The sequence below is a fragment of the Eublepharis macularius genome, chromosome 5 (genome assembly GCF_028583425.1).
Source record: "Eublepharis macularius isolate TG4126 chromosome 5, MPM_Emac_v1.0, whole genome shotgun sequence".
Taxonomy (NCBI): Eukaryota; Metazoa; Chordata; class Lepidosauria; order Squamata; family Eublepharidae; genus Eublepharis; species Eublepharis macularius.
The window spans coordinates 13,070,230-13,090,756 of record NC_072794.1 but is presented as its reverse complement, the minus strand read 5'-3'; the positions used below and the strand labels follow the sequence as shown (position 1 = coordinate 13,090,756).

General features: G+C 46.8%; 1 protein-coding gene across 1 annotated transcript in view; it reads right to left on the bottom strand.

The window, feature by feature from the left end:
• Positions 1-6,228: 6,228 nt before the first annotated feature.
• ARID3A (AT-rich interaction domain 3A) overlaps positions 6,229-20,527 on the bottom strand; it is a 54,815-nt gene continuing 40,516 nt past the window's right edge. The window contains exons 5-9 of the mRNA XM_054980973.1: positions 16,452-16,635; positions 11,432-11,679; positions 9,210-9,521; positions 8,329-8,418; positions 6,229-7,509 (exon numbers count right to left, since the gene is read on the bottom strand). Of these exons, the coding sequence (XP_054836948.1) occupies positions 7,334-7,509; positions 8,329-8,418; positions 9,210-9,521; positions 11,432-11,679; positions 16,452-16,635 (1,010 nt within the window). The 3' untranslated portion in view covers positions 6,229-7,333. The remainder of the gene's footprint in view (positions 7,510-8,328; positions 8,419-9,209; positions 9,522-11,431; positions 11,680-16,451; positions 16,636-20,527) is intronic.

Here is a 20,527-nt window from a genome sequence, read left to right as displayed (position 1 = left end):
AGTGGTTCAGGGTAGAGGCAGGATTCAAACACAAATCACAGCCCCCCACCCCGGTCTCCACGTCTCTCCAATTTTCAGAAAGGCAACCTGCATGTGTACAGCAGAACTTTTCTGTATTACTACTTCACATATTCCTGGCATTTGAAATAAAGTCCCAGTATTGAGGCACAGGACATGGAGAAGCAACCTTTGAAACCAGGGAAGGTGACACACCAGAGGCCAAGATGCAAGTCAATCTCCGACTTCCCCAATCCCCTCCTTCCATCTTGACTCCCAAACGTCTTCTTCTGAAGTCCTCAAAAAGACACATGAACACACACACAGGTGTATACACAATACTACTTTTAAAAAGGTGTCCATTTTTCCTCTTTAATATTCAACTTTACAAGGTTACAATTGTCTTAAATATTTCTGGTTTAAATACAATCTGTATAATAATGTTATAAAATGTAAACTTTTCAGTGTTTTCAATTTTTTTTTCCGTTTTAATAAGTCACAAAGGTTTAATACCTGAATTCTTTTTTTTGTGAAAAAAGTGAAATTCTTTTTCAAAAACACAAAGAAAAAAACAAAACAAAACAAAACACAGCAGCCCAAGACAAAAAGGCAGCCTGGGTGGGCCTGCTGATTTCAGAGGTAGAATGTGGTTTATTTTACGATTTTAATTACCTGAGTCAAAAAAACGACACATGCGGTACAGATTGCATATGCTTGCTGCGTTCGTTTCTTTCCTTTCCAAAACCCAAAGAAACTGAAATCATGTTTTAAAAGTTGATATGCAAAAGAGAAAGAAATTTATGTTCTCCCTCCCCCCAAAAAAGATCAGACCCCCCTAAAACAGTGTTTCTACAGAAGCAAGACAAACTTTTACAACTAACTAACATTATTCCCTTCCCTCGTCGTGAGAATAAAATGAGAAATCCAACTACAAATACCGTTTCCCCCACCCCACCCCAACAGAAATTAAAAACAAAATGATCATAGTTTGATCTTGTTGGACAGTTGTTGTGCAGGTCCCCCCCCCCAAATAATAGCATAGTTAAAACACTACTAAGAGTAGTGGAGCAAAATATTTTTAGAGTCATGGTGGCTGAACAGCGCCTGCTTTGAAGCAGGGGGGAATGGCAACTACCTTCCCCCCCCACACACAAAAGCTGCTCCGATAATTAGAGCAACTCCCTTTGAGCATACCCAAAAACTTGGCATGGGAAGCGCCCCCCCCCCCATCAAGAGTTGAAATAAATGGGAAGGGGGTCTTTGTAATCTCCCCTCAGCCACCCGCAAGATGCCAAATCGCACCTTTGGAAAACACATTGGAACGCAAAATGTCCTTTGGTGTCATTAATTGGGATATACCCAAAAGTCAAATAAGTATGGGACTCCAGGCTCAATGCTTCAATTGTGCCCCCACTCTGGACTTTATAAGAAACGTTGAAAGGCAAATCTAGATTTTTTTTAAAAAAGCAAAGAAACAAGCTTCAGTGCCCTACTGCTCACACACACTGCCACAGCAAGGGCGCCCCCATTTTTTCGTTTTTACCATACCCATATTCCCACCCACCCCCCTTCCAAAATACAATCAAGATCCAAACAGCAGGTTCAGTTCCCCTGAGTGAAAATCCAATTCTTATTCAAGCTTGGACTGAGAAAATCAGTTTTTATACTACATCTCTTATAGACACACACTTTACACGCTCCAAAAAAAAAAAAGACATACACGCTCTTTTATATATATATTTATATATAAAAATTTTGATATAGAATCTCTCTTCTCCACCCACACGCTAAAAAAAAAAAATTATGGATAGTGGGAAAGGAATATAACCACATGGGAAAGATGCTAAGCCCAGCAACCGCCTGCAGATGGCCAAGTGGAAGGCTGGCTCCAAGGTGGCTGCAGAATCAGGCCCCGGCACTTCTGCTTCCAGAGAAAAGAGCTGCCAGAGAGTACTAGAAAATGGGCTTCCTGGGTACTAAGGCCTGGCAGTCAATGTCTTGGAGATGGGGCAGACGGAAAAGCACTACCAGCTTGGGACTCAGAGCAGCCCTTCGGAGAGGGAAGAGTTTTCAGTAACGTTGTGGCTCAATCCAGAAAAGCTACATTTTCCGTACACACACCGAAGCTCCCATCAAGGCCCACCTGGTGGGCATTTGGCAGGAGACTAGCTAGGGTCAGGAGAGGCCACAGAATAGGAGCAGACCATACCTGCGCTGGACAGGCTGTCCCAACCCGGTCAAGTGGATTGAAAACATCTGTCCAGATTACCATCATTTGGGGGCAGAGAATAAGCAGCTAAGGGGGAGGTGGCTTGCCGTTATTAGTGTCCCTCCCGAGACCGTAGATGGCAGGATGCCCTGAGCAGAAAGAGGGGAAAGGACCAGGGATTCAGCTTGGAGGGACTCCTCTGTTCCCACAAACACTTCTGCAGAACAGAACAGGCAGTAGGAAGAGGACAGTTGTTGACGCAGATTAGGAGAGGATCACGGGCATGAAAAGAGCACAGTTCGGGAGCAGGGATAGAGACAACCCGAGAGAGCCAGGAGGAGAAAGAAACGGGGCTTAGGGCCTTCTCTCCAGGTCACATCTTGGTTATCAGAGGCCAGGGGGAAAAAACAACCAAAGCAATCAAGAAAAATTTCCTTTGTGGCATGAGGGTGTGCGCACAACATCCACACCCACTGAACTGATGCCAAGTTGTATCAGAGAAGCTCGGTCTAGGAGGAGACCAGAAAAATAGGAGAGGAGGTAGGATTTTTTTTTTTAAATGTCAGCAGATCACACTATGCCCGAACCAGCATTTAACTCTTTCTATAATTAACACCCCGAACAAAGCCACACAAGTCATACACACTTATTCTGTTCACAAGTGATCCAACATACCCGTATAGTTAGACAAGGGATAATCTGTATGAGGCTTGGGAGAAAAAGGAGATTAAGAAAACAAACACACACAGGGTTCCTGGTGTGGTGGGAGCAGTTAATTCTCAATTCTTGGGCCAGATACTGGGAACCCCCTCCCCTTTAAAAAAATAATAATTGTAAAACCAGCTTTATAAAACCCTGGAACGCAGCAGCCTCTGGCAAAACATAGATCTCTCTAGACCCTTCCCAGAGAAGGGAGATAATAGAAAAAAAAATTTGGCCAATCTAGTGGTTAAAACTGGTAACATTTAGACTTCATGAGAGTTTAAATTCCATTGTTTTGCTGTGCAACAGAAGGTACCTCAGACACAGGCTGAATCAAACCATGTCCATTTTGGCCCACTTGACTGCTGCAATAAAGGAATAATCACTGCTAAGTTTAAAGTGAAGAGTTTAGTTATCTGATTTATCAATGATCAACTCCCAAGAACTGTGGGCTTGGGGGTAATGCTATCATTGCAGATCCGGCCATATTGCTTGTTTAGCAATCAGCTGTTATTTCCCAAATGCAACTTCTAGAAGGCCAACTATCAGCCCCAAATTATATAAATGTGAGAAATATATACGTGGCTGGTTGTTACAGATAGAGAAATATATATATATAAGAATTAAATCTTATATACAGTACTTAAAAAGAGTTCCCTTGGAGTGAAACAGAACGAGAATACATTTCCAAGAAACATGTCTGGGGTGGAAGAGTATGAATGACTTGAGATAACCTCTCATTTCAGGGAAAGGGGAAAAGATGTGAAGATTTAGATGAACGAAATTAAGTTAATGGGGGTGCGCGCGCAGTGACGAATCTCCAAAAATCCTCTCATGAGTTCTGAAACTGAAGACAGCTGAACTAGGCCTGAGTTTTTTTTTAAAAAAACACCTCAAACACATCCATCAGTCTCCTCAAAACAACACAAACTGTGCTAGTGATGGAAAGCCCCAAAGGCAGATCTCTGGAGGACTTCTTGAAGCGTTCTGTGAGGCGACATTTGAACAGGGCCGCTACGTAGATGGCAGGTTTCCTCTAGCCGAGGGATTTTCTCGTTGGCAGCAGAGAACAGCAGAGGAAATTACAAGGGGTGCTTTTGCACGCGCGTGCACACCCATTAACCCCTCACGTGCAAACCCCATGACGATCACAGCCTGGCAAAGACCCTTTTGATACTTCCGCAAGGAATGGGCTGGTATCTAAATATAGAGCACTGGACTTCTTTCAGCGCTGGCCTCAAAGAGGGTCTTCGTTCTTTCTCTTTGTCCTCCCCACCCCTAGAACCACGGCTGGTTTAAAATGGAGAGGTAGTCAGTTCTTCGAAGCAAAAGAGGCAGACAGGTTTTCACATCTAAAGAGGATTAGACACAGCAGGTTCAGCTCCCACCCCCAAAGCACTTTTTCCTATCCCCCTCAGGGCTAAGCTACTTTATGCTATTGCCCCCCCTCCTGGCCGCCGCCCATCACAAGCTGATCTTCCCCCAGAGGCCCTGCCTCTTTCCTCTGCAGTGGTCGTTCCTTTTCACCCATAGGCTTAAGCTGGAAAACACCTACCAATTAGGTCTACCACTTACAGTTTGCTGCAGCCAAAGTAATCGGCTAAGACTCCTGGCAACATCTGAACCAGCTTTGGTGCCCGCCCAGTCTCAGCAAGGGGCTTGTTTGCATTGCTCAGAACATGGGAGTGACAGGAACGGGCCAGGACTCACGGGCTCACAGCTGAACGGCAGATCTCTCAAGATTTGCGCTACTGATAAGGACCAACATTGACCCTGCGCAGCCATTAAGTCTCAGTTAACACACATGCTCTCAAGATGGGAGAGATCTCATTTGCAATTGCCAGCTCATCAGCTTCAGGCCACTGCTGTTTTCTCTCCCACAGGCTATTTTGAAGAAGAAGAAAAAAACAATAGCTTGTTTTGTTGCTATTATGAGACTTGCATGGCCCCCCAAAAGGGCCCCCATCTGCCCAGTCACCATCTAAGAAGCCTGGCAGACTTCACAATCTTGCTCGCTCGCTGAAAACGGTCCAGCGAGGGGAACGGTGAACAGATGCAGCTCTCTGTACAGCGTCGCTAAGCGACAGCAATGACAGAGTGGGAATTCCCAAAGTCCGCTTGAACTAGATATTAAAAGTGGGCTAAAATAGAAGTCAGTGATCCCAAGGCTAATGATTAAACCCACCAGGCCATTGTTTCAAGTGTCTTTTCCAAACCAGCTTTGAGAAGATCTGGAATAAATCCCTCACCCCCCACCCCGTGGCGACTCTCTCCAGAAAAATCCCGACCCGCTATTACAGCAGCTCTTCTTGTTAAACCAGCATCAGCCATCATCTAATTGAACTGGCTGGGCTAAACTATACTCCAGAGGGGTGTGTATATAAGCAAGCATGTGCCTCGGAGTAGCTTTCCCCTCGAGGCACAGGTAGGAGAGTTAAAGCAAGGATCATGCCACCCGTCCTCCTCGAGAAATTAAAATACCATGTAAGAGGGAAAACAGCATGAGCTGAACAAGCAGAATAATAATAAAAACATACTTATGAGTGTGTTCGCTTGGGTATTCATTTGCTCCTAGGGATGCCACGGCTGTAAATTTTTTTCAGCTGGTTTCCCCAGAAAAGATCTCCCTCTCTCAGGCCCTACTGTATGCTCCATCCATATATTGGTTTAAAAAATCTCAGCGCTGATGACTTCTGGTGAACCTCCCATTTGTTGCCAAAGGGGAGGGGATGGAGGAGGGGAAACTGACGGCTCTTCTTTCCCACCAAGAGAGGGATAAACAAGGAGAAAAAACTTGGCGTGGTCACTCCCAAGGCAAAGAATGAGAGTCTTTCCCGAGGAAGTCATGGGGACTGAAGCGACCTATGGAGGTAAGCCTCCTCACTACAACCAACCTGTGCCCAGAGCAAAAGTTCTGGGAAAGACCAAGCAGTTCCCTGATTCTCAACCCTTTACAGCAAGGGTTTGGGAGGCTACAGAAACACCACTGAAAACAGATTTTAGAGAGACCCAGCTGAGCAGCCTTGGGGCGTTCATTTTAAAAGAGGAGAGCGCCCAAGACATCCCCCTATTTTCCTGCCTGCCATGTTCAGAGAGTGCCTCAAAAGGGGAGCAGAGAGTTGAAACCTAGCAAGCTGCCCCTTACAATCCTCCTCCGCTCCTAATAACGGGAGCTCCATGCAAAAATATGGTCCTATGAAATGCAGAGCTTGCAGCAAACGCCCCCCCCCCCCGCAATTAATTAGCCCCCGCCCCCCCCTACATAGGACCACATGAATTCATTTACAGTGTCATCAGAAGACTGGGGGGGGGGGACAGCCCCCCCAAGCAGCAAACAAAAAGAATTTAGAATTGTCTTCTCTGAGCGAATACTAAAAATAGAGATTTGTTTATTTCTAGGGTCTGATATTTTTCTTTTTTGCACTGCCTTTCAAAACTAAAGTTTATTTACAAAAAGAGAAAGGAAAAACTCTTTAAAGCTCCATAGATACTTTGGGGGGGTTGCTTTTAAGGAGGGGGAGGGGGAATTTAAAATGAATAATGCTCTCCTCCCTCTCCCCGTCTGTATATTATGGTTTCATAATATACACACTATATGATCTATTAGTAAAACGAGGCTGGGGATTTCATTCTCTTTAAAAACAACAACGATGTACGTCTGCGGAGTGATTGTTTCCGTCTGAAGATATTCAAAAAATATATAATAATATATTTTAAAAGAGAGAGAGAGAGAGAGAGAGAGTGCAAAGCTTGGGTTTGCATGAGGTAAAAGAGTTGTGGATTGACAACGCATTGCATCAAATCGCACAGTGACCATGTGGCTCAGAGTTTCAACAACATGCCCTCCGTTTCTCCCCTCCCCAGTAAAACCGCCTCATTTTTTCCTTTCAATATATTCATTTAACACAAAAACATTCAGCACAAAAAGGAAAAGAGGGTGGAAAAAACACGAGCCCTCGTTTCCACCCCCCTCCGCCAGCAGAAAAGCAAATGTTGAGTTTGATTTATATTTGGTATCAGCTGTAGAAGAAGCAACTCTGATCTCACTTTGGCCCGGTGCAGACGATGCCGCCCCCTACTCACTGCTGACACACAGCTGGGGGTTGCAGGATCACACCTTTCTGCCCTGCTTGCCACTTCTGGATGTCCACATCTGTAGGGCACGTTTGATTAGTGCACAATGCTCAGCACGCAGAAGCCTGAATTGCATGAGCTCAATGCATGCCCAGGGGCTGGGCTTCCAGACGCTGAATATCATGTTGGTGTGCCGCATTCAAATATACCTCTGTCTGGACATGCTGGGAGGCAACAGAGAAAAGTAGGTGCTCCCCACCGCCCAAAAGTACAGCGAGCAGGTAAGGGGCGGTGAATCATCTGACCTGGGCCTACACCTTGGCGGGACGGAGGGGAAAAGGCTGCAGGGCTTTAAGGCGAAGTGGAGTTGGTTGAGGTAGACGTCGGTGGAGCAGCCGAGCCAGCCTGCGAAGCGGCCGCTGCTCCGCTGCTTGGGGTGCTCCCGCCACCAGCACTCTGCCCGCTGTTGGCATTCCCTTTGCTGAGAGAAGAGGACGCTGTGCTGGGAGCCTGGGCAAACAACACACCTGGAAAGGGAGAAGGGAGAACAGGGGAAACATGTTTGTCCCACGTGCGGACAACTGCCAGACCTCCAAGAATCCCCAGTGTAACCCACTCCCCACCACCTCAATGCCTCAGAGCCTCCCCCAGGTCTCTGCCATTCCCAGAGGGGCTCCAAACACACTCTTTATTCTAAGAGAACAAATGGGGACCTGCTAGAACTTAGCAGGAAGGGACAACACTCCCATCACACCTAGTCCACCTTCTCCCTGCTAGCGCTGCCTAAGTATGCACTCTCTTCCCCCCAAATGATGCCTGCCTTTTTTTCAGAGCAGTTAGCCATGTTAGTCTGTAGTAGCAAAATAGTAAAGGGTCCAAGTAGTACCTTTAGCATAAGCTTTCGAGAGCCACAGCTCTCTTCATCAGATGCATCTGACGAAGACAGCGGTGGCTCTCGAAAGCTTATGCTACAATAAAGTTAGTTAGTCTTAAAGGGGCTACCGGACTCTTTACTATTTTGCCTTTTTTTTTTTATAGTGTTGCGAGGGCTTTCTGTGACCTCAGCACATAGAGAAGCCCAGGAGGGGGTAAACACCCATGTTAACCTACTTCTTCTGAGGGTTGTTGTAAGGATAAAATGGAAGTGAGGAGAATGATGTAAGCTGCCTTGCTTCCCCGTTAAGGGAGAAGGGCAAGGTATAAGTGAAGTGACCTGCCATTCTAGGGCAAAAGAATGTAGCTGATCCAGGGCCTAAATCTGCTCCCCCTTCCAACTCCCCATAGGTAGCTCCTCCTGCATTTGGTGGGGACAAGAGCCCTGGAGAGGTGTCACCTCTGCCCTTTACCTGTATAAACGATACCGTTGATCTCGACGGACATGCTGATACTGTTGGTGCCATTGGGGGCCAGGTTCACGGCAGAATCTTGGCGGTTTTCTGGCAGGCAACAAGGTGAACAAAAACCTCAACAGACTGACACACGAAAGTTCTCACCCTACCACGATATCCACCGTAACTCATCTGCAGAAAGCCATCTCAGAGAGATGGCTACGAAGTTGGAAGAAACTTCAGCAGGGGAGATGAAATGCTTGCAGAACGCAACAGTGGGTGCAGAAACTCAGCTTTCATTCTTAAAAAAAAACCCCTAAGTTTCTAGCTCTCATGGTGGCTGAGAAACACAGGAGCAGTGCCTATTCAGACGTCAGGAGACAGGATAGAATAAAAACTCCAGCAAGAGCTTTAGGGCTCTTTAAGGCCCCTGGCCCTCCCCAGAACAGCTAAAACGAAGTGAAAAAGACTTATTCAGGTCACACAATTCAGCTTCCCTGGCTTGAAATTTGGATTGGAGGAGAGACATTAATTGTTCCACAATACTAAATATATGTGGCCCTTGTAAGATTGTACAAGAAATATAGCTGTGTTCACAACACAAACGTTGTTGCACTCTGGGCAAATGGAACCCTGGACATATCTGAAGCTGTTTTCTATGGAGTCAGACACCGGGTCCCCTTTAGCTCAGCACTGCCTTCTCAGACTAACAGCAATTCCTAAATGCCCCGTGGGCCCCCTTGCCATATGCCAGCTGCTGGCAACTGAATCCCGGGCCCTCTCTATTCAGAGCTCCCCCACTGAGCCACGTCCCCCCGTCTGGCCCCCGGGGGTTCATGTGTCACTCCCATGGAGCGGTGGGACAGGGGGGGGGAAGCAGGATCACCCTGTGGGCTGACCTGGCGAGCGAGTCCCTCGGCTGTTGATCCGGATGCTCATGGGCAACTGAGCTGTCATCGCGAGGAGGTTCTGTTGGATCGCTCGCTGCATCAGCCGCTGCTGCTCGTCTGATGCAAGCGCCATCTTCTTCTCTGGGGGCTCCCCCGACTCCAGCTTCTCTCGCAGCTGCTCCAGTGCAGCGGCCTGGGCTGCCACTGCGGCCTGGGCTGCTGCCGCTTGGACAGCGGCAGCCTGAGCTGCCACGACAGGGTGGCCTGCAAGGGAGACGGGCAGGCGGCTGGGCACCGTGATTGGGATGGAAGAATCTTCCTCTGCAGGGGAGGAAGAACAGAGGGTACCAAAAAACCCTATGACGGTTCAAAATTCCTTTGGAAGAAGTCCCCCACCACACCCCTGGAAAACCTACAAACTCAAAAACATCCACCTTTATGGTCAACAGTCCACTTTGGAGCCCCTTCCCCTTTCTGGGGGCTCTGCTGGTAAAATCCAGGACAACACAAAGCCATCTGGACCATCCAGATCTACACTGGTGTTGTCCCCCATGTGAGTGAGTGGCTGCCACATGGTATGTGTGTGGGTGTGTGAAAAGCATAGGAAAACTCCCAATCTTGAAAAGTTACATTTTTCTGTGTGATAGCACTCAGAAAGCGGTATCATTTGACGAAGGAAACGTCAATTGCTGGGAAGTGAATTAACGAAGTGAGTGAGTTTTTACTGTTAGACATATATATGATTTTATCTTTTATGTATTTACCCATTTTAAGTATTTAAAAACTGTTCTTTTTATCTGTATTTTACTTGGCTGGTCTTGTGAGCATAATAAACCCTTTGACTGACTGATTGATTGATTGAAAAGAGTCAAGGTTCCCCTCAACTTCAGATTCTGGGGGCACCCAGTGTGGCACCCCCTCCCGGAAGCGGCAGTCCCACAACACAGAGAGGGCAGGAAGCGGCAGCTGGCTTAGTCAGGTGACTGACATCATCTGACACTACCTGCCCTCTGGGCAACGAGCAGAGGAAAACAGTGGTGTGCATGCCCAGGGAGGAAGGCCAGTCTCGTTTTTTAACCAGCACTTGGGGGCTCCGTCTGCTGACATCTAAGAGAAATCACCACTCAATGCGTCTCAGCGTTTCTCCACTGGCAGCAATTTGTCTTAAACCAACCCAAAGGATCACAGCTGCATTCTGGCCAAATCGGGCAGGGGTCCGATAACAAGGCCTTTATAAGCAGCTGCTTTATGGGGCTGGACTGAACACACATGACAACTTTCACCCCTTATATCCGGTCTGGTGCTATTTCATTGGTCCTTCAATGGTTACCGGGGCTGAGCTGCAAAGCAGCCGGGTTTGTGGGTGGCCCCAAATTATTCGAAACCCTGAAAACCAGACTAAGAAGACATCAAAGGGGAGCTCTCTCCCGGCTGGGTGAACAGGCAAGGACACAGCCTAAAAGATTCCACGTGTAAAGCGATGCACAGGGGAGACCGAAATTTCAGATATGCTGATGGTGTCTGAACTGGAAGAGATCTCGGGGTTGCTGTAGATTTCTCGGTGTGTGGCAGCAGCAAAAATTTATCCCAGGGATTATTAGGAACAAGGCTTGAAGACAAGGCAGCTGGCATTGTAATGCCCTTACGGCGATCAACGTTGTGGCTGCGTTTCAGATCCTCTACAAGGTTCTGATTGCCCCATTTCGACAAAAGGTGCTGAAAGGGACGGTCCAAATGACAGAGGAAAGGCTAAAGAGTTTGCAGCTTTCCAGCTCAGAACAGAAACAATTAAGGGATGGGGGACCTCAGACTTATAAAATCAGGTGGGGGAAGTGGAAACAGAGAACTTTTTCTCTGCCTTGCATAATTCATGCACATGGGGGCAGGAATCAGGGCAGATAAAGGCTTGTCCTTCCTTCACCTAACAGGATACAGCCTTGCTGACTTTAGAAATGGCCTAGACCTCTTTATGGAGGGCTTTGGCATAATGCAGCAGGGCATATCTTATCAGGTTCCTCCCTCCAAATCTTGGAATGCTTTAGTTTCCACAAAGAGCACCAACGCCTGATATTTAAAAGAGATAACAAGGCAACGTTAATGCGAAGCACTTTGGTGCGGCTCAATTTTACAACATGTTAAAACAAAATCACAAGGCAGCGTTCATCCCCCCCCCCCCCCCGCTCTGGCAAAGGTTCCCCAAACCAACCTCTAAAACCACACTTGAGAGTTACCTTTCTTGATTTTTGTAGTGGGGGTAACAGGGTTGCCGTTGGTGGCCGAGGCCATTCCCAGGGCAGGAACTTGAAGCTTGGGGGAGGAGAGCATGCCGGGGGTGCCGCTGGGAGAGTAAGTGAAGATGGAGCCACAGAAGCCCTGACGGCGGCCCTCGCGCCGATTGCTGTCGATGGCGGCCTGAAGTTCATTGGGGTTGCTCAGCCCTCGCTTCTCACACTCGTAGGGATATAAGTACTTCATATACCTTGCAAAGAGAGAGGGGCACACACTAGTATCCCCATACAGCAGGCAGTAGGAGGCCGAACGAGAGAGATTATATTGTATTTACTTACGGTATGTAATCCGCCCTGGATCTCACTGAGAAAGGCAGATTATAAATAAACAAAAATAATAACAACAAAACCAACATCATATAGTTTAGGGAACTCCTTGCCAGATGATATGGCCACAGCCCTCAATAAAGGGGGATTTGATGGATTAATGGAGAATAAAGGCTATCAATGGCTGCTAGCCACAGTTGCTAAACGGAATGTTTGAGTTCAGAGGCAGCCTACCTTTGAACGCCCAACACAAGGAAGAGGGGGAAACCATCTTTCCATGGCTTGATACTCTAATGTTTAATTATCCTCCAATAAAAAAAAACACCTTAAAGCTGAATTTAAGGATGGCTTCAATAGGCTCTTCCAGTAATTCATCATTTTCTTTTGTTATTATTATTATTTTTAATTATTTAAACATAATCGTGTGCACATGCAGCATATAAAAAGGACAGTAACACAGCTCATGAGATATATTCCACAACTTATTATCAATTAAGGTAACTATGTACAATGCTCATGATAAACTAATTTCGGTACAAAGATCTTGCTATTAGTTAACAATTTGTCTGGCTACGCAGATTTTGACATTGAGCTATTGTTTACTGAAATCTATAAATTAAGAATGTTTTGATACAGGCGGTTTGGAGGCTGTAAATCTCTTTGTTAATGAATTCAAAACCCACCATTTGTCATAGAATTGTGTTATACTTGTAGATGTGGTATTTTGTTGTAGATTATTTGTTATTTTAAAAAAATAATTAAATTGCTTCCATACTTTTGAGTGTCATCGATTAACTGAAGGGGATGTTTGTTTGCTCCACTGTGAAGCTATCATTGTCTTTACAACCACTAACAGGCTGTTTACGAGATCTCGTCTTATTGCTGGAATTTTAATATCCTGCCATAAATCCAAGAAAATTATCTGAGGTTTAAATGGGATTTTGTAATTTGTTATCTGTTCGATTTGCTGCAGAACTTCTTCTCAGAATTTATTAAGTGTGGGGCATTGCCACCAACAGTGTGCATATGAGCCATAGTTCATAATTTTCAATTGTGTTGTAGGTTGTTGCCCTTTAAAGCCTTGGCTCCTCTTTCTTTTTAAGAACCATGGCTTGCATTTTCATGCTTGTTCCCCAAAGGCCTTTATCCCTTATTACAGGTAATTTGTTGTCAGCGTTAATATTATGTAATTTGTAATAGAAAGGAGGGGTGGGATCCCACACCTTATAAAAGGGGGGAGCATAGCAGCTTTCATCCCCCCCCTGCCCCAACATGCTTCTCGCAGGTCAATGTTCCTACACTACAAAGAAGTGCCGAGCTTTGTTTGTTGCCAAGGCACTTTTCTTGTTTCCTGTTTGTGATGTGGCTGGGTTTTTCAAAGAGGACTACAGATGTGAAGGAGTTAAAAGCAGGCCTCTCAATTCCACCACCACCCCCATCTCCATCTACCACCTGGTCCTCTGAATTCCAGACTAATTAACTTTAGCCTTGATTAGCGTGGATGTAAAAATGGGGGGTGGAGGGAGAGACTGGAAGGAAAGGCTCCACCCACCCCCAGCCATTACAAAAATAGAGGGTTATAAGGTTCTTTGATAGTTTCAGTCGGGCAGCTACGCCGATCTGCAGTAGAACAGCAAGATCTGAGTCCAGTGGCACTTCAGAGACCAACAAGATTTCCAGGGTATAACCTTTCAAGAGTCAACACTCTCTTCAGAAATCAACGCTCCTTTAATCTCTTTGCTAATTTGGGTCCACTTTCCGCCATTCCCTAACCATGCATAAATCCAGCTTTTATATATATATATATATATATATATATATATATATATATATAAAAAAAAGCTGGATTTATGCATGGTTAGGGAATGGCGGAAAGTGGACCCAAATTAGCAAAGAGATATATATATTGATCCAAATGCAGATTTGTGCACACAGGGTATTAAACGGCTCACATGTCAAGATGTTTCAATACGTTATTTCCCCACCCTGCTGCCCAGACAGGGCTACATGCAAAATTACCAATTTTTTTTTTAAGCATTCAAGCAAATGCTACCTTGGCTGTATATCGCCCATTACAAGAATCTTGAAAAGATCTCCTTTTTTGCCTGAGATAGCTAAACAGAACCTCCATTCTCAGAGGCAGCCTATCCTTGGGTGCTGGAGATAAACAGGGAAGGCTGCTACTTTCTGTGTCCTATCCATGAGCTTCCTAAAGAGCTATCCTCTGTTGGAAACAAGACACTGGACCAGATGGTCCCCTTTGGGTTTCTCCAGCAAACACAATTCTTTTTTTTTCTCATTCCAATGTGATTTAAGCATGTGCTATTAAAAAAGACAGAGCTCGTGTCAATTTGCAGGGCTTTTTTTCTGGGAAAAGAGGTGGTGGAACTCAGTGGGTTGCCCTTGGAGAAAATGGTCACATGGCTGGTGGCCCCACCCCCTGATCTCCAGACAGAGGGGAGCCAGTGGCACAGAGGGCAATCTCAACTCCCCTCTGTCTGGAGATCAGGGGGCGGGGCAACCAGCCATGTGACCATTTTCAAGAGGTTCCGGAACGCTGTTCCACCACATTCCAGCTGAAAAAAAGCCCTGTCAATGTGCATTCCTTCACCAAGGTTTGCTAAACGCCATTAATGAGGAAGGCCGTAAGAAAACAGTTGCAAGCCCCAAGATGCTAAAGCAGAACTCCTTGGAAAAGTTGGGCTGTCCTGCCATGCTTCTCTAATATTGACTGCAAAAATCAAATTCACAGAAGCTTTGTGTGTTTATTTGAGCTTTAGTTCATTTGTTATGATCGTAGTTCAGCTAACAGCATGTTTATTAAAAGATATCTAAGTCATGGTGGACTCCACCATCCTCTAAGCTTAAGCACAAAGGTACAGGGTGCAAAATTTTCCAGAATTTAAGTTCTCCAGTACTTTGTCCTTGGTGGATTTTTTTTCATTTCTAAAGATTCGTTGCTTCATAAAATTAACAACAACGAATCGATGCCACTGTTAATACCACAAATACACATAATAATCCTTTAAAAATCAAATTATAAATGCACCTGACTGACGGTGCTGGTTAAATCAAAAGCAAAGATAAAATTCTTATTTGTATATGACATGGCGGAAGGGATAAACCAATCCCCAGTCTGGTATGAAACTAAGAAGGAATGGAAGTGATACCACAAAGAGCAACAATGAACCCAAGGGGACCCAACTGCGTGGCATGCACACTTCTCTGGGTGTACTAAAATCTGCGCATCAACATCTTCCAGGGCCTTCATCTTCTTAAATGCAAAGGAAATGCATGCTGCGTCATTGCTATGTTTTTACAGACATGAGTCCAATAAAAATAATTCTCACATAAAGCTTTGAAGTTGTTTGAACATTAACATTGACTCCCCACTGGGTTTGTTTGTTTGTCCCTTAATCAAACATCTTCCTTTCAAGTACCAGTTGCTTTGGGGACAATAAAATTAACATGTGGCACTTTTCAAATTTGTTTCCTAAATATAAAGTATAGCACAAATATAGGGAAGAACAAACTTGCTAAACCAGATCACGCTCTTTTGGGTGGTGGAGAGTGCTGTCAAGTCATAGCTGATTTATGGCGACCCCTGGTGGGGATTTCATGGCAAGAGACTAACAGAGGTGGTTTGCCATTGCCTGCCTCTGTAGCCCTGGTCTTTGTTAGAGGTCTCCCATCCAATTACTTACCAAGGCCGACCCTGCTTAGCTTCCAAGATCTGAAGAGAGGGTGCAGTAGGAGTGGTGGTGGAGAGTGCCCTCAAGTCATAGCTGACTTATGGCAACCCCTGGTGGGGTTTTCAGGGCAAGAGACTAACAGAGGTGGTTTGCCATGGCCTGGCTCTGCAACCCTGGTCGTCATGGGAGGTCTCCCATCCAATTACTAACCAAGACCGACCCTGCTTAGCTTCTGAGTATGACAGGATCAGGCTCACCTGGGCTATCCTGATCAGGGCCACACTCTATTTAGGGCATTGGAAAAGAAGTTTTAGAAAACTTTCCAGAAAACTTGCATCACTGAACTCCATACAGGAACCAAGCAACAGAACTTATGACACACGATGATGTCTTACAGGGGGAACAGCGTGCTCCGCATAACCCTGGTTCATCGAGAGTCAGACCCTGGGTCTATCCAGCTTAGCAGAGTCTACTCTGATTGGCAACAGCTCCCCAAGTTGCAGATATTGGACACGGGGGGGCCTTCCGCATGCAAATCTGCCACTAACCCGCAGCCCCTCCTTTTCTGCTCCAAAGGGATTTCCCCATCACACAAAGAGGGGAAAAACCAGAGCCCCGTGTAAGAGTACTTCAGGTCAAAGGGAAAACCAACTGTTCTACAGTAGCACCTTTTGGTTGAAGGTGACACAGCCACACACCGCAGCAGGCGTTCTCCCAAAAAGGCGAGTTCCAGCTCCCCCTCACTAAAAGGAAGTGGCATTCCTCTTCCTTGGAAGGTGTGTCCCCCCTCACCCCCCCCCCCCACACTTCTACAGGAAGAAATGCCTCTTGCTGTCTGCAGTGACAAGCGCTTGTGTTAAAAATAATCAAGGCAGTTCAAAGCCTGCTACCCAGTCCAGCGGAATCGCCATCCCAGTCGACTGCCCGGCCTGCTTCCATCGGCTCAACGCTGCAGCCCGGTCGGAGGCAGCGGCTACAGCTCTGTGCATGGCCTCGGTACTTACTGGGTGCGCAGGGTGAAGGCGGCGCTGGTGATGGAGGTGGGCAGGTTCAGGCCTTTGGTGATCTCTCGCCACAGCTTCTTGTTGATCACTTCCACCAGCCCCCCCTTCTCCGTCACCAGGACGTAGAGCATGTACAGGTCCAGAACTTGTTTGGCCATAATGGGGATGCGGTTCACAGGGGTCCCTGCAAGCAGAAAGAGGAAGAGGTGGGTTGGATGGGGCTTGGCCTGTCACTCAAGAAAGGAAGCTCCCCTGGCTGCAGAACTCCACTGCAAGTCGCAGTTTGCACATGTTGATCAAAGGTTCCAGTCCATATGGTTGTAAAGAGGTTTGAGATGCTTCTTCAGGCCTCAGCTGCTGAATGGCCGTCTGCCTAAGATTTCCAGCAGTGGCTTCGTTGCCTTAGCTTGACCTGTACCCTGTGGGTGCAGGATAAAGCATCTACAGCAACTCCCAATTTTATTTTTATTTTCTTAACTTAGACCCCACCTTCTCCCAAAGCAGCTTACACTGTTGTCCTCCCTTCCATTTTATCTTCACAACAACCTTGTGCGGTAGTTTAGGCTGAGTATACGACTGGCCCAAGGTCACCTTACTGAAGTTTCCGTGGCAGAGAGGGGATTCAAACAAAGGTGTCCCCGCTCTAAACACTACGCCACACTGGCTCACAACAGCTCCAACAGGATCGCAGGAGATGTTGCTTTTACCGTTTTTCAAGCCAATTTGGGCAAACTTGAGCGCTAGGAGCTTGGTCTTTTTATTTTACAAAAACGGAGTGATTCGCAAGCAGCTCAACTGGATGCTTCAAAACAGAATAGCTGCGAACAGCCACTGGGGATAGAATCCGAGAGCTACGGGGACACTGCGACTGATGCGTTGGTGGGGGCTGCATTTCCAATAGCGCATCTCAGAGCCGCCAATAATGCATCTCAGCACCTCGAGAGCCGGCTGGCTTCTGCCCATGAGAGAGTGGGTTTTATGGTGGCAGAGCAGAGAAAGGTAGTCTCCTCCATTTTCAGTTCCAGCAATTAAGGAGGGGGAGTACATGCATGCACGCGTGCACACAAGCACTTCTTTGCCTCTTCCCTCCTGCCCCTTTCCCCTTTTATTGATTTATTACTTCCTAAAAAGCATGAAACAAAACCCAGCAAAAAACCACCCCCATTGTGGCTGGCGGTTTTAATCCGGTGGTGTCTTCCTGCAATAAAAAAAAATGGCTGGGCCTGCAGGGGGGGGAGGCAGTGTTGCTCAAAGACCAGATTTGTTATGCACAACCACCCATTTCCGCCCCCCCCCCCAGCAGCTTCCCTTCCAGCCTCGGTTGCCCCATCTGCCAAACAGGAACAGCGATGTAGCACTCCCGGGGTAGGCCACAGATCATCCCACCCTGGCAGGAGGTATGGAGGGTGCATTAGCCACACAACAGTCAACTGTTTTCTACAAGGTTCCTCAGCAGTTAGCCTTTATGCTTGCTTGTTTTGCCTAATGTGGAAAGCCAGTGTGGCTTGGATCAGGGAGATCCAGATTTGAAACACCATGCCTCTCAGCAGCTTGCAGGGCACGTGCTCTCTCTCAGCCTAATCTCAGCATAATCTACCTCGAAGGGTTGTTGTAAGAGGGAGGGAGGACATGAGATAAGCCCATAAGCTTGAAGAATTGCAGGGGCTCATTACCTGCACTGGGTAATTACAAGACGGCAGCGGGAATGTCACCAGCCAACAAAACCCTTCCATTCCATTTTCCCTAAGTGGAAACATGGGTGTACATTCTGCACACGTTAGATGCTGTTCCCTTAATGGTGTATTATGTTCCCAGTTCAGCAGCTCAGAAGCTTAAAGAAAAGGCAAGTGTATTATTTCACAAGTGACAGAAGTGGTCTGATAGTTCCGGTAGTGCAAATTATTCTGTCCTGTGGCACATTCTGAACAGCAACAAAAATGGTTCTATGAATTTCTGATGTGGGTCAGCTTGAACTGGGGAAAAGCCGGTTGCGGTGCGCTCTTAACTGGCCAGCACCTGCGCATCCGCCAGAGGAGTGTTGCAATGAGTGCTGAGTTTTTTTTAAATGCGGAGGAGGTCAAAGTAAAGGACAACCAGATGGAGGGGCCAAGACAAGAGCCAACGACAGCACAGGAAGTTGTGTGCCCCCCTCCAGGCTTGTGCGGTCGCAAGACCATGTTTGCACCACAGGTTGTGCGCCTCCATCCACTGCAGCTCAGCAAAGGTGTGTGTGTGTGTGAAGGGGCGCTTCAAAAATCTGTCCAGGAAGTCCAGCAACAGCAGCTTGCGTGATTTTCGCTTTGTGAGATCGGCAAGGGGGGAATCACAGATATTTGTGGAATCTTTCCAGGCACCTAGTCGTGCACGCTTCCGAGTAACTTCGTGTGAAGCGCCTGGCACCACTTCTTGCCATTCTCTCTCACCAACTGGCATTGCAGCCCATGTGTCCCGGAATTCCAACTGCCTGACCCAAGGACTGCAACTCCTTCCTGCTTCAAAAACATGTTGACGGGTCTTCGCAGCCACTTCCCCCCTTCCGTCCCTCCCCACCCAACGCCGCTGGATGTGCCCCTCCTTTCCCCTTTTCTCCCAACGAAGCAGAGGTTTTAAGAGTCTTCATCCCTGCATTGTCTCCATTGTGCCTGGTTCTGGGGGGGGGGGGAGCCCCCAGAGGATTTTAAACCTGCTGAAAGTGCCCAGCAAGTTCCACCCCTCCCTTGCCATTTCCGAGATGAACAGGCCTTCCCCCTCCCAATCCAAGCAAAGCCAGCTATTCCTGGCTGCCAAGGCCATCTGCTCCGCACCCCCAGTGGATTCCTTGATTTAATGCAAACTTGCTCCCTTCTCGGCCTTTGTAAACATAGACAAGAATGTCAGTAAAACCTCGGGCTCTCAGGTAACCATGAATTCGGTAGCCCTACCTTTGCCCCGTCCCATTTGCTTGGCCCCACCCCACGAACTGCCATTTTGGGGGAAATTGTTTTTAAAGTTTCTAGCTCTGCCTTCAGCAGGAGCCCGCTGGATTTTTTTTTTAAAACAAATACTTTTTTGTAAGCAAAGTTTAAAGTCCCCCTGTAATAGTTTCTATCCTCTCATTAAAAAAACAGAATTTAAAAGTAAGGCATTTCTGTGCCTAGAATAAAATCAGAGACGGGCCGGCAGATGAAGCGAGCCTAAAAGCTGCAGAAATGAAAAGACAAACATAGAGACTGGTGCAGATCTGGTGTCTCAGGTCTTTGTGTCTTTTCTGCAGCCATTCCCCCTCCGTGCACAGATGCACATCTCCCCTGTTTGTACAGCTCACACACAATGCACAACTGTTCCATATGTCATTCAGTGTCAGTCTTGAACATACACAAGGCGCGCTTCCCCAGCTCCAACTGCAATAAATACTTTTACCATTGTCACTGCCAAATTCCTGCCCAACGACAGAGTGCAACCTTCCCTAGACCCATGTGTACTGAGAATTTTCTAAATTTCTAAGAAGTTGGAATATTCATGAACATTCCATAACTCCTTAAGAACCAAAGCAAACAGCTAGGGAATGCTCATTTCAATCCACTGACGCAATGAAGTACTTACAACCTGACGGCTAGGCATGTTTCTAAAACAACAACCTGCTCTCACCTCGGGGAGAGGGCTCCTCCCACATTTATTTATTTACTTCATTTACACCCGGCCTTTCTCCCCAACAGGACTCCAAAGTGGCTTCCATCATTCATCTCTCCCCCATTATATCCTCATAATAGCCCTGTGAATTAGGTCAAGCTGAGAGTGTGTATAAGGCTCAAAGTTACTCAGCAAGCTTCCATGGCAGAGCAGGAATTCGAACCTGGGCACCCCAGATTCTAGTCCAGCACTCTAACCACTAAACCGCAGTGGCTCTCATTGGGATTGAGGTTATCCAAATTTGGGGATAAGCTCAAAAGCCTGTTATATTCCCCCAGGTCATCCTCTTCTGTGCTTCGATGCATCCTTCCGGGGCCTTCAGCGAGGGCCAGAAATGAATATTCAAAATTGGTTTTCCAAAACAGTTATGCAAACAGAAAGACTGGGCAAGCAGTGGGCAGGAAGAG